Here is a 13,810-nt window from a genome sequence, read left to right as displayed (position 1 = left end):
TAGTTTCTTTGGGTTTTGGAGGGTTGGGATTTGTTAGTCCTTTTGTTGTATAGGGTTTGCCAGAGGTACGCCTTTGTATTTTTTAGCTTCTTGCGCTTTTGGTGAAATGAATTTACTTGCCCAATAAAAATTTAACAGAACCAAAACATGCAACACTAATGCTAATCTTCTTCCACATTGTAGTTTTAATACATATGATGTAGGTTTTGTTTTCCACTTCCGTCGAGAACTTGTCTGCCAAAATTAGAAATAAAGAAAGGAAGGAAAAATCCATCTAAGGGAAGATCACCCACACGCAAGCGGAGAGATTTGAACTCTTACCTCCTAGTGAGATGCAAGAGATGGCCAACTGAGTTTGCTCCAATTGGTTACATAAATTTTTGACAAAATTTTTGGAAATGGCATTTTGAGCTTAATGCCAATTAAACCTTTGAATTATACAACATTTCATCAATTAAATTCACGCCGTCTGTTTCCGTCAATTGCTAGACGGAGGATGCTTACGTTAAAAGTTCTCTTTGAGGCATATCCAAAAACAGAACATTACTGTAGATATTGCAATCGATTTATACTATTACATAAAAACGGTCATATATAAGTGTGGATGCATACAATCTGATGCATCCAAACTTAATTCGGAAAGTAAAATATAAAGGGCCCGCTTGTTAGCCGGATTATTTGGTTGGATAGACTATTTGTCTGGACTAATTAATCTGTTGTTTGGTAGACACACGTATCTGAACTATTTAATGTCGGGAAATAAATAGTGCCTCTGTGGCTGGACTATTTGTGGCCATCCACAACCATGCCTATAGTTATTCCCCTTCCCCTTCTCCATTTACAATTACTAGTGGAATTGCACATGCGTTGCCCGTGGTATTTTGTCGTCGTTAACGGAAAATCAAGTGGAAATGTTTTCTCGATTAATTTACTGTTTGCATATTGCGGAATGTAAGTCCAACGTGAGTTAATAAGCTTCAGAGAGAGAGAGAGAGAGCTTTATTCGTGTTGCGTCAACGTGTGAGGGGAAATAGTGTTCCATAGCATAAATGCATTTAACAGTTCCATAGCATAAATGCAAAATGCAATTCAGTAAACTGAAAGCCATTGTTGTTCAAGGGAGAGAAAAACACCATGCAACATTGTTGGAGGGAAAAGCACATACCAATTGAAATAAAAAGACACCAAATATTTCAATGAATCCCGACTTTCCGATTTTTGATTCGCCTTCAGGTTTCTTCATCCAAACCGCAATCCAAAAACTAAAAAGTAGCAAAATTGTATACGAAGCTTAAAAAGGATATAAAACATACACCAAAACTTGACCCCTTGGAGTTTGTCAAAAGGAGTTTTTCTCATGAAATTTATAGTACTTGTGCACTTCACAAAGGTCTTATGTTAGACATAAATGCAAATTTCAACATTTCAAAGATAAAACTACGGCACTTTGATAGTAGTATGTTTCCAAAAGTTCCACAATGATGACCACAATGCTCAGCCATATTTATATTTCCAAAAAAATGAAAAAAACTTCTAAATCGTTAGTAATTGACATAAATTTTGAATTGTTCATTTCGTGTTTTCTACAAAGAGAGTACTCTATACATCAACAAACAAACACATTGTCCACGTAACAATATCTTACAATCAAACCCCATAATTTATCAGCGCCAATCATTATTCACTCTTCTTCATCTATCTTTTCAGTCTCTCTTTTCAATTCCAATATTGGAACTGGAAAATGAGCCAAATCATTACTTTTTTTTTCTCGTCATTAATTTGTCTTTGCCTACAACTTCCTATCTCTAACAATCTCATTACACAAATGTCTCGAATCATGCAGCTCCTCTCTTCCTCTCTTTTTCAACTTCTCTTTTATCCTCATGCCTTTTTTCCATTTCTAGTACAAATCCATCTCAGAATAATACGATGACTAATCACATGAAGATGTACAACCATTAATACCTCAGCCTCAAGTAGTTAGCTAACTCATTGTGATGATAACCGATCAAGGAAAAAAAGTATAGAAACAACCATCAAAATCAAAAAAATGCATGAAAAAGTATAAATAAAAAATAGTGAAAATGGAGTCTTAGAAAGACACCTATTGCTTCCACCACTCTTGGAGAAATTCTAAATCCTAATACATGGTTTCTTGCTTAAACTGTAATGGGGACAATAGTTAGAATGCCGGCGCATTCGACTATGTATTTGATCAAAGAACTTCTCACCTGCCGGGCTTTTTCAACATTAGATTATGGAATTTATGCTCCTATTCGCCCTGACATTTAGGCTCCTCTGCATAACTTGCAATAACCATCCAAAACTACCAACATTATCAAAAGGTGCTCACATGGGTCTTCCCCATAACCCCCCAAAATCTTCTTGTTCTTTTGCATTATTATAGTCTGATATGCCAAATTCCAAACTTTGGTAATTACATATCAGTAAGCATCTAGGAAGAGTTTTATTTCTAGTTATGGATAAGAAAATCAAAGTATCGACAGGTGTCCAGGACTGCCCAAGAAATCTCAGTGTCAAACGCATATAGGACATCCACACGTCACCTTCTTTGAAGTGTCCGTGCTTCTTAGCTATCATGTATCAACACATGACCAAAGAGAATATACATCTACAATGAAAAAGAAAGCTATGTGTCAAGAACTTAAGGTGCAAATCATTTCTTAAAATGAGAGAGATAATGATTTGGACATTGAGAGAGAGAGAGACCCAGTTCAACTGACAAAGACCCATTTTATCCCATCTCCTTTATCTGCTTCATTTCCATTCAAAAGATACAAGAAAGCGGACATAATAACAATGAACAATAACAAGAAAATACCACGTGCTGGGAAGTGGCGTTAACAAATAAGGGAGTGGCAAAATCTGCAGCCATTTATATATATATATATATATATATATATATATATATATATGCTACTCCACTAAGACAAGAAACAGTATGCATATCTAACAGGAATCGTGTTTATGAAGCTCTCACACACGCCAGGAATACACGTGAACATGTATAGGATAGGACAAATTACTTTTCCACTTAAATACAATAAAACGTTGAGGATAAGTATGGGGACTCAACTTAGTGCCACTATGTAATGTAAAAAGTTTATCAAACATTTACCAAGCATTGTCTGCTACACCAAAATTATACACTATGTTGATGAGATATTAACCAACGATTGATCCACTAATGAAATCAATTAATCGTTCCGAAGGTTGCAAGATGGGCTATCCATCCACACCTCTCTCGCACATTTCATTGAACATGTGAAATGCAAGTAGAAATGGGGGATTATGGGTGTTCACAAAGGCACACGAAATTTTGTGATATCAGGGAAGCAATTTATCTATTCTCAACAAGTGTTTCAATCAAGAAATGATGGAAGGTTTTAAAAAGTAATATAGATGCCGAATTTTGCAAGGAAACCTGATGCCTCCTTTGGAAAAATGGTGCCAGTTCGGTAACTCGGTGCACTCTTCAGGATCCTTTGGGAAACCGATATTTTTTATAGGCGATTTCGTTACAAAATGCTTTTCTCCATTCCATTTTCACCGCAAAGGATCCCAGATCCCCAATTTCTCTTCTCAAATACAAATGCTCGTAATCTAGAATGGGAGAGAACACATATTCCATTGAAGTAACCATGAGTAGCAGTACCCAATTTCTGTATCAACGAAACCCCAACAGAAGATTGAAACTCGGAAAGCAAAAAGAAAATGCGTCCAAACCCAAGAATTAGAGAACCGATTACGTCGAATTGAAGCACGGAACCCAGGGAAAAATTCACAAGAAAATTCAACAAAACGTTAAAACCCAGGAAGCGAAATAAATCAAGGATACATTTTAAACCATATATATATAGGCCTGATTTTAAATCATATATGTAATACAAGCTTTTCGATTTCATGATAAATTATTTGTAGCATTTACCATGAAATATGTTTGTATGTTCCTATTATTTCATGGTTAATTATTTGGACCATTTACCATGAAACTATGTCATGGTTAATTATTTGAACCATTTACCACGAAATATGTTTGTATGTTTCTATCATTTCATGGTTAATTATTTGAACCATTTACCACGAAATATGTTTGTATGTTTCTATCATTTCATGGTTAATTATTTGGACCATTTACCATGAAACTAGTTCGGCGAAATCTGTTAGGCCGCTGTAAGGACCAATTCATATAAAGATAGTTTGGGATGTACAAATACATATGTTTACATCCCAAAATTCTTGTCTTATATAGAAAAGAATTTTGGGATGAAAATTACTTATGTTTACCTCCTAAAATTTTTAGCATATATAGACAAGAATTTTGGGATGTAAATTACTTATGTTTGCATCCTAAAATTCTTGGCCTATATAGACAAGAATTTTGGGATGTAAACATAAGTATTTGTACATCCCAAACTATTCTTATATAAATTGGTCTGCTCAGTATCCTAACAGATTTCGCCAGACTAGTTTCATGGTAAACGGTCCAAATAATTAACCATGAAATAGTTTCATGATAAATCGTCCAAATAATTAACCATGAAATGATAGGAACATACAAACATATTTCATGGTAAATACTACAAATAATTTACCATGAAATCGGATAGCTTGTATCTCATTTAATTGCAGAGATTGATATTCTTTTAATTTAAAAAATCATAAATGTATATATCTATATAGATATCACAATAAAGGGGTAATAAGGGTAATTCACGCATTGAAAGGATGAAAACATAAGCATGCAAAGTGGGCGAGATGAATTCTTATATGGCATGAAAAAAGAGGATGATTATTTAAAATAACTAGGAATGGCTTGATTTGAGCAGTTTTTTATTGAACCATTCACTAAAATTCAATAAAAAAATGTTCGGATGAAGCCCTTCCCGATTTTTTTTTTGCCAATTTCTCACGGGCACCCTTTAAATCATGTTCTGAACACATTGAATGGCTCGGATCATTAAAATTTGATCGGGAACTATGAGATTAAGATTTGGGGGGGGGGGTGGGAGGGTTTAGAGGTTTTTTTTTTAATGAATGGTTTAATAAAAAACTGCTCAAATCAAGTCCTTCCCGGTTGTTTTTTTGCCAATTTCTCGTGAGCACCCTTAAAATCATGTTCTGAACACATTGAACGGCTCGGATCATCAAAATTCGATCAGGAACTTGGGGGATTTTTTTTAGATGAGCATGTGTTATATAATGTATAAAAAAAAAAAATGTAGGACCGACAAACTTATATAAACTTAATTAATTTTTCAATATTTGTAAGATATAACCGTTATAAAGAAAATTTGAGAACTGGAAGAGCGATATTGCTTCAACTTATCCGCAGTCCGTCCTTGTGTTGTGTGGCTATGGATTCTTCTCAACTAACACAAGAGACTCCATTATTGACTCTCTCTCTCTCTCTCCCCAATGAGAGTGAAATTTCAAGGAGGAGGGCCCTGCATTATGCTTTTCTCACTGCCATGCATTATGGACTTTTACTCTCCTTTCCTACGTGGAAGTTTGCTAATTGTATATTTCTCTCTCTATGGTAATTAATTTCTAGGAAAAAGAAATGAGAAAAGTTCATTTACTGGACTCGAGTCTACTACACTTCGCTAACAACCCTCAAATTGTTACATCCAATTCATTTCACTTCTCCTTTTCTATCTTGTGAAACCCCTTTTTCACGAAATAGCAAAACTCCATTCGGTGAAACATCAGCATTCAGGCATAGCAGCCGTTGCTTCTCTATACAACACAACTAATTCCTTTTCCACAGAGAAAAAAATGGCTGAAATATTTCTTGGTGCACTCATTGAGGTGGTATTTGAGAAGTTGGCATCGGGCGATCTATGGAACTTTGCACGTAAGGAGCGGATTCATACGCTGTTGACGAAATGGAGGAGGATGTTGGAACAAGTTCAGGCGGTGGTTGCAGAGAGGAGAAACAAATCACGGACCGGGGTGTTAATTTGTGGCTCTCCGATCTTGAGGACTTGAGTTATGATATGGATGATGTACTGGACGAGTTCGCAACTGAAGCTTTGCGACGGAAGGTGATGGAAGAGCCTCGAGCTAGCACCAGTAAGGTACGTGCACTCATACCTAATTGCTGTACGAATCTCAATCCAAGCACTCTAGTGTCTGATTTTAGAATGAAGTCCAAGATGGATGAGATCACTACGAGGTTGCAAGAGTACCTTTTTGATCGAAGAATGGTGCTTGGCTTGCAAAACATAGCTAAAGGGGGGTTTGATAGAGCACCACTAAGACGACTCACTTCATCTTTACCAATTGAACCTTGTCTCTATGGTAGGGATAAGGATAAAAAGGTGATAATAGAGTTGCTCCTAAGTGATCAATCTAGTAGTAACAAAGTCGGTGCTCTCCCGATTGCGGGTATGGGTGGGGTCGGCAAGACCACCCTTTCTCAAATGGTCTACAACGACGAGATGGTGGACAAGCATTTTGAAATGAAAGCATGGGTCTGTGTATCTGAAGAGTTTGATATTGTAGGAGTGACTAAAGCGATTCTTGAGTCTGTCACTTCCAGGACCTGCAAGTTTAAAGCCTTGGATCAAGTTCAAGTTGAGCTAAAAAAGGCTTTGGCTGGGAAAAGGTTCTTGATCGTTCTTGATGATGTGTGGAACCAAAATCACAGTGATTGGAGCAGTTTAAAGAGCCCTTTCAATGATGGAGCCCTAGGAAGTAAAGTCATTGTAACAACACGCATTATGGATGTTGCATTTATGATTGCTGGACCCAGTAAATATCACTTCCTAAAGGAACTATCCGAGGATGAGTGTTGGTTAGTGTTTGCGCAACATGCATTTGAGGATAGAAGTATGGATGCTAATCCAAATTTGGTTTCAATTGGTCGGAAAATTGTCAAAAAATGTAAAGGCTTGCCTTTGGCTGCTAGGACACTCGGTGGCCTTCTACGTTGTAAATTGAGAGAGGATGAATGGGAAGGAGTACTGAACAATAAAATATGGGAGTTATCAGAAGAGGAAAGTTATATTCTTCCAGCTTTGAAAGTAAGTTATTATCACCTTCCTTTGCATATAAAGAAATGTTTTGCATATTGTTCCATATTGCCGAAGGATTATGAATTTGAGGAGAATGAACTAGTTTTCTTGTGGATGGCTGAAGGCTTAAGTCCGAAGCAAAAAAGGAAAAAGCAAATAGAAGATGTTGGTTGTGAGTACTTTCATGAACTATTATCGAGGTCATTTTTTCAACCATCAAGTAGTGGTGAACTATTTGTAATGCATGACCTCATCAATGATTTGGCTCAGTTTGTTGCCAGAAAAATTTGTTTTAGGTTAGAGGATAAACTAAAAGAGAGTGAGGGAGATGAAATTATCAATAAAGCTCGACATTCATCCTACACACGCGGTTATTGTGATGGCATGAAGAAGTTTGAGGCCTTTCAGAAAGCCAAATATTTGCGGACATTTTTACCATGTGGATCTAGATATCAAGGATTTGCCAACTTGACTAGCTATGTTCCCCTCCGTTTGTTGCCGGGTCTAAGACGTTTACGTGTGCTTAGTTTGAGAAGATATCGAATAGGTGAACTTTCAAATTCGATTGGGGATTTGAAACATGTGAGGTACCTTGACCTTTCATGTGCCTTGATTTTAACATTACCAGAATCAATAAGCACTTTCTACAATCTACAAACGCTAATTTTGAGAGACTGTAAAAATCTCAAGAAGTTGCCTACAAATACTAGTGACTTGATTAGTTTGCATCATCTCGATATTACCGGTGCAGATTCCTTACAAGAAATGCCACCAAAAATAGGAAAATTGACAAGTCTTCGTACATTATCAAACTTCATTATTGGCAATGGCAACGGGTCTACGATAACTGAGCTGGGCAACTTGATTCAGCTTAGAGGGACACTTTGCATCTCAGGGTTGGAGAATGTGACGGATGCTCTAGATGCCCGGAGGGCCAACTTGAAGGATAAACAAGGCTTAGATGCACTACTGATGAAATGGAGTAACATCTCACATAATTCTCGCAATAGGAGTGTTGAATCAAAAGTGCTTGATATTCTGGAACCTCACAAGAAGTTAAAGGAGCTTTCCATTAGTGGTTACGGTGGTCTCACATTCCCAACTTGGGTTGGAAATTCTTTGTTCTCCAATATGGTCTACTTGAAGTTCCAAAACTGTGAAAAATGCACTTCCTTGCCACCTTTGGGGCAGTTACCCTCGCTTGCAAAACTCTACATTCAAGGAATGGAGGCAGTAGGTAATGTTGGACTTGAGTTCTATGGCTTGGGTCACTCAAATCCTTTTCCAGCTCTAGAGATTTTAACCTTCAATGACATGCCCAAATGGAAAGACCGGAGTCACTGGACTCCTTATGGAGTTGAGGAGGGAGTTCAAGCATTTGCTCGCTTATCAAAGCTCTCCATTATAAGGTGTCCCAAGCTTTCGCATGAGTTGCCCAAAAATCTTCCTTGTTTAAGAAAACTGGATATTGAGGAGTGCCCGATGTTGGTGTTTGCGTGGGTTCCAACCTCTACAGAGCTGAATGAAGTGAGGAATACACTTCACTTGAATTCACTCATCTCCTTGCATCTAAACAATGTTTTGATTTCGGACTCCTGTAGTTTTGAAGTCTGTGGTCAAGCAGTGCTTAGAAACTCAAGGTATAGCCTCTTGAGTTCGTTGACTTCCTTGAAAGTGGAAAATATTCGGGGTCACACATGCCTACCCATTTGGTTCTTAGGGCTGACAGGACTCGTAGAATTATATCTCTCTGGTTTCGAAGAACTGACAACATTGTGGGAGAACGAGTTGAGACTACAAGGCCGTTTCCCTGCCCTCCGACGCCTTGCAATTCGAAATTGCCCCAAACTTATCTCCTTGTTTGCTGAAGGAGGAGAAGGAGATGACCTCAAATCTCTTCAAAAGCTTTCCATCTACCGCTGTCCATGCCTCTTCTCTTTCCCAACAACAGGTTTGCCGTCTACTCTGAGAGAGCTGCAGATTGAATTCTGTGATGGTCTGCTGTCCCCGCTTGATTTGACATTGCTGAATAATCTTGAGAAGCTGTATATTTCTTCCTGTCCATCGCTCACATACTTAAGTGCTGGAAGGGGGCTACCGCCTGCCCTCAAAGAACTGACGGTTCATCGTTGTGCAAAGCTAAAGTCGCTAATAGCAGAGGGGTTGAAGATCATTTCTCCATCTCTTGAATATATTGAGATCTGGGATTGTAAGAGTCTCAAAACACTACCAGGTGTTATGCAAAATAATGGTCTCAAGAATCTCAGTCGACTGCAGATATGGAACTGTGAGAATCTAGAGTCCCTTCCGGAAGGATGGTTTCTCACAACCAATTTGACTGAATTTTGTATCTTCGACTGCGAGAAAATCGAGCCCCTTCCAAACCACGCGTACAACAACAACAACAACCTTGCTTCTCTCAAAAAGCTAGGACTAAATAGTTCTCCTATGGCTACAGGACTCGCCTCTCACATTCTGGATGAAGGGAGTTCCTTCTGCTTCACAAACATCACTTCACTTGGCATCGCCAACGTCGACATCGGTAAGCTGTGTGGTTTGCACCGATTGTACTCTCTCAGAGAACTCGGGTTTCCTTTCCAGAAGATGGGAAGTTGTTGTTTCCCTCCTCTCTGGTCGTTCTTCGCATCTGGAAATTCCCATATCTGGAGAAGCTATCTTTCAAGGACTTTGAAAATCTCGTCTCTCTTAAACAACTTCAAATCGATAACTGCCCCAAGCTCACGTACATTTCAGAGCTAGGACAGCTTCCCTCACTTTTGGATTTGGAGATCTGTTACTGCCCCAACCTCGCATCGTTTCCGGAGTATGAGCTGCCTCCCTCGCTTTTGTCTTTGGTGATCCGCGGGTGTCCGATACTGGAACAACGATGTGAAAAGGGTAAAGGCCAATATTGGCGCTTCATTGCACACATTCCTGAAGTCTGGATAGACCATAGATTCGTATTTGACCCAAGCAGCTAATGGCCCAGGTTTGTTAACTTCCCTTCTATTTTTTTTTTTTTAAACTTCCCCTTTGTCATGTTAGTTCAACTGATTTCGCTACATCATCAACCCACTGCACATGTACCATATGATATCTAATTATCTATATGTTTCGCACCCGGTTCCATGTACAGATTTTCCTCCCACATCTACCCCATTTTTTCATCACAACTTGCCACCACATTAATGAATACAATCGACGGTCCATATTAGATCTCAGCCCAACTTGAGTAAAACGACTTCATTCCTTTTACTGTCTCCTAATGCAGCAAACGTTTTCTCCGTTTATTCTCTTTTAACTATCCAGAATTTGGGGAAAAAGACACCATCGTTATCCCCAAACATAGAGAAGAAACGCAGCCCATGCTCCTCCATGCCATCCCTCCGGTGATTCTGGTTCAATAAATCCGGCAACTCTGGGGCAATCATTCCGGTGACTCTGATACAATGATAGAATGCTGACTCTGGTAATATTTTGACCTTTCCCGACTTGCCATTTGATTTTGTTTTGGTTTGTGTTTGTTCAGGAAAATTAGGGTTTTTTTTTGTGTTGTGATTTGATTCGGTTTTTGTTTGTGATACTTTCCATATGGTTTTGGATTTTGATCTTCATCCCAATTGTTGGTTCCTAAAAAGTACAGAAAAAAAAAATTCTCCTTTTATTTTCGGTTGCCATTCAAGAAGGAAGGTTGCATGGCACAGTGTTGCAGCATCACAAGAGAGTAATGCTCTGTGTGTGGTGAATGCTTAACAGCTTTCTGTGGTGGAAATGCTCATTTTTTTGAATCCCTAAGTTTACGTTTTCGAAGTCTATCTAAATTAGTGGTAGAGTAAGTTGCTTATTTGTTTTGGTTTCTTAGATTTCTACAAGATGAGATGTTAAGAAGAGTGTCAAGGAACTTCAAGTCTTCAGATTGGCCTGTATGCTTACACATGAATCCAGTTAGTCCTTGAAGAAATGGAGTGTGTCTAATAGAGCATTTAGATTGGTAGGTTGTATGTCCGGTTTTATCAATTTTTGTGAGTTCCATAAAATTACAAAGGAAAATAGTACCTAATTTTAGTTTGATGGCAGTTATGGCTTGCGCTTTTTGTGCCACCAATACCAGTGCTTGGCTTGGGACATCTATAGCAAGTGAAGAAAATGCTTTCATGGTCTACACATCACCGATCGAGATCATCAGCTGCTATTCAAAAACAAGGAGAGGGATTTGAAAGCATTCCTTGGCATTTCCATAGTAAATGACTGATCAAGCATTGTGTTGGTTGATACTGAATTAGCCTGAATAACAGATATTGTGCAGTACTTTTGTTTTGTATAGTGCAGTGCTTTTGTTTTATCTTTGATAAGCTTCAAAGCTATTCCCTTGGCTTGATTGTTTCTTGGAAGGATTTCATAAATGAAAGGAATGACTTTTCAAATGTGGGATGTGTTTTTTTTTTTATCTGAAGCACAATCAATTCATTTCAAAGAAGCCAAATAGCATCTATAGATATCCATGTGAAAACAATGACAAGGGACACAACCAAACCATCCATCCAACCAAAAATGAACAAGAAACTCAAAACAAGGAAGATGAATGTCCAAGACCAGGAATGACTTCACACCGTCAATAAAGGTCGGGATACGTGGAGTAGGAAATTCAGACAATCACCCCCCTAAGGATAGATGAAATCCCAAGCCACCGATAGCAATAATCTTTGATGGATATCGAACAGCAGGAGCATGATCAATTGCCTTGGACTGCTGTCCAAAAAGCACACCGGCTGTCTTCAGGCGAGGATGCAAAATGCCGTCAACCAAGGACGCGTACGAGTTCTCACACCAAAGCAATGGAGGGAATCTCCTAGGCAAACCTACACTTGCACGACAGGCTAGTGGTTCGATCCCACAATAGCATTATTGTATATTTTTGCATGTGTTTTGATGATGTCCTTCTTTTGCATGTGTCTTGATGATATCCTTCTTTTGCATGTGTCTTGAATCTAATTGCTAGTCATGGAGTTCATAAATCTACCAGCAACTCATGCATTGATTCATTGAGTTCAATAATTCAACAATAGCTAATTCATCAGTAGCTAATAGAATTCTCCACCAAGAGTACATGGACACAAAAGCCATACATCGTAAGAACTATAGCCCAACTGAAGCTCTGCCAAAAAAGGGCTTTCTTTTCAATATTATGATGTTGTTATTTATTTATTACTTTCTCCGTCTCTTTTTAAGTATTCAGCTATCCCGAAAATATCATCATTACACATTTCACTTCAACTTTTACCTCCACTTTCTCTACTTACCCTGTATGAAAATATCATCATTACACTTTTACTCACTAACTTTTAAAATAGAATATACTTTAGGGGTAAAATAAAAAATGTACAATTTTTTACCCACTAACTTAATAAAATGGACACTTATTAAGTGACAGCCCAAAATAAAATACTAGACTCTAAAAAAGGGACGGAGGGAGTACAATATTCTTCAAATTTAAACCACATCTCACCTAAGTTCAATAATTCTCCATGGGCGTAGAGCCGCCAGTGGCTAACAGCCTAATTAACACACATGCTCTATATTTAGGTTTCGTTCTTATAAACTATAAGTCTTGCAAGTTATTTTAGTATTTTTTTACTTTTCGTAACTTTTTATTTAGCTCTTCATCGTAATGTTTAAGGTTAATCGTTTAGCTCGACGAGACGAATCGGAAAAATATAAAAATATGAAAGAATGTTGAAAAAATTCAAATAAAACAGCATTTTAGACAAATAAGACAGCTGTTTGATGGAGAACTTTTTTTCGTCTTTACCTTTTAGACTGCTCTTGTCGAGATGGGTGATTAACTCAAAAATATCACACAAATCTAAGAAAAATTCAGAAAAGACGAATAAAACACACAAAACGAAGAAATAAATTAAGTTTACAAGAACCCAGAGTGGTGTGCGCAACAATGAACGGCTCTCAATTGTTGGTTGTTGAGATGAGATTCGAGCCGTCGGATGCACGATCCGATGGTTCGGAGGTGCGCAGCACGGTGTTGTACACCTCACTACACGACACCAACCCAAAGTCCCATATAAACAGTCATAGGAGGACAATAATTAAAATTTTCATACGCAACTTGGATGAGCAAGTGTTAGAATTAGAAATAAAAATTGGACAGACAAAACTTATAGGATAATCTATCTATATTATAAAACAGAGCGGTTTTCCATCGAAAATGTCTATGCATACAAGCAAAGCTGCCTCTATAACCGTTCGATCGTACTTCCTGTTAACTTTGTATCTTTGTATCTGTTGGATCGAATGCATATTTCCTAATTATAAATCTACGATCTATATCCTAATTACACATTTCCTAATAAATCCTTAAATATATCCCTTTCCTTAATTTTGTTCCCTTTTTTGAATTGGAGTAAATCAATTGACCCTGTTCAAAATGTAAACATTTTGAAACGTTTCCAAAATGTTTCTCTATTCCCTTTTCCAATTGATTTTCCTATTTCCAATTGATTTTTACAACTCATCACCACGTCTCTCTCTCTGTGGTTCAAATACAGCATCTTTCGGAAGTTACCACAACCATTGCCACCAGCACCATCGTACACCACCTCAAACCACAAACCACCGTCGTCGGCAACAACAGCCACAAGTCCTTCATCGTCGGTCGTTTTTTCAATTAGGTTTCTTTCTTTATAGATTTTTTTCTCGAGTTCTCTTACTTCTAAATAATTTCCTGTTTGATTCCTACCAAATGCAATTTTTTAGGT

At 37.9% G+C, this 13,810-nt stretch overlaps 1 protein-coding gene across 1 annotated transcript; it reads left to right on the top strand.

The window, feature by feature from the left end:
- The first annotated feature begins 6,116 nt into the window (after positions 1 to 6,116).
- Positions 6,117 to 11,464, top strand: LOC131299765 (putative disease resistance RPP13-like protein 1). The gene is made up of 4 exons (XM_058325345.1): positions 6,117 to 10,029; positions 10,350 to 10,509; positions 10,903 to 11,031; positions 11,118 to 11,464. Exon 1 carries the CDS (start codon positions 6,168 to 6,170, stop codon positions 9,798 to 9,800), a length of 3,633 nt encoding a protein of 1,210 aa, XP_058181328.1. The 5' UTR covers positions 6,117 to 6,167; the 3' UTR covers positions 9,801 to 10,029; positions 10,350 to 10,509; positions 10,903 to 11,031; positions 11,118 to 11,464.
- Positions 11,465 to 13,810: the final 2,346 nt, after the last annotated feature.

The sequence above is a fragment of the Rhododendron vialii genome, chromosome 1a, assembly GCF_030253575.1.
Source record: "Rhododendron vialii isolate Sample 1 chromosome 1a, ASM3025357v1".
Taxonomy (NCBI): Eukaryota; Viridiplantae; Streptophyta; class Magnoliopsida; order Ericales; family Ericaceae; genus Rhododendron; species Rhododendron vialii.
The sequence above is the reverse complement of the archived record's forward strand: the minus strand, read 5'-3'. Positions and strand labels throughout refer to the sequence as shown.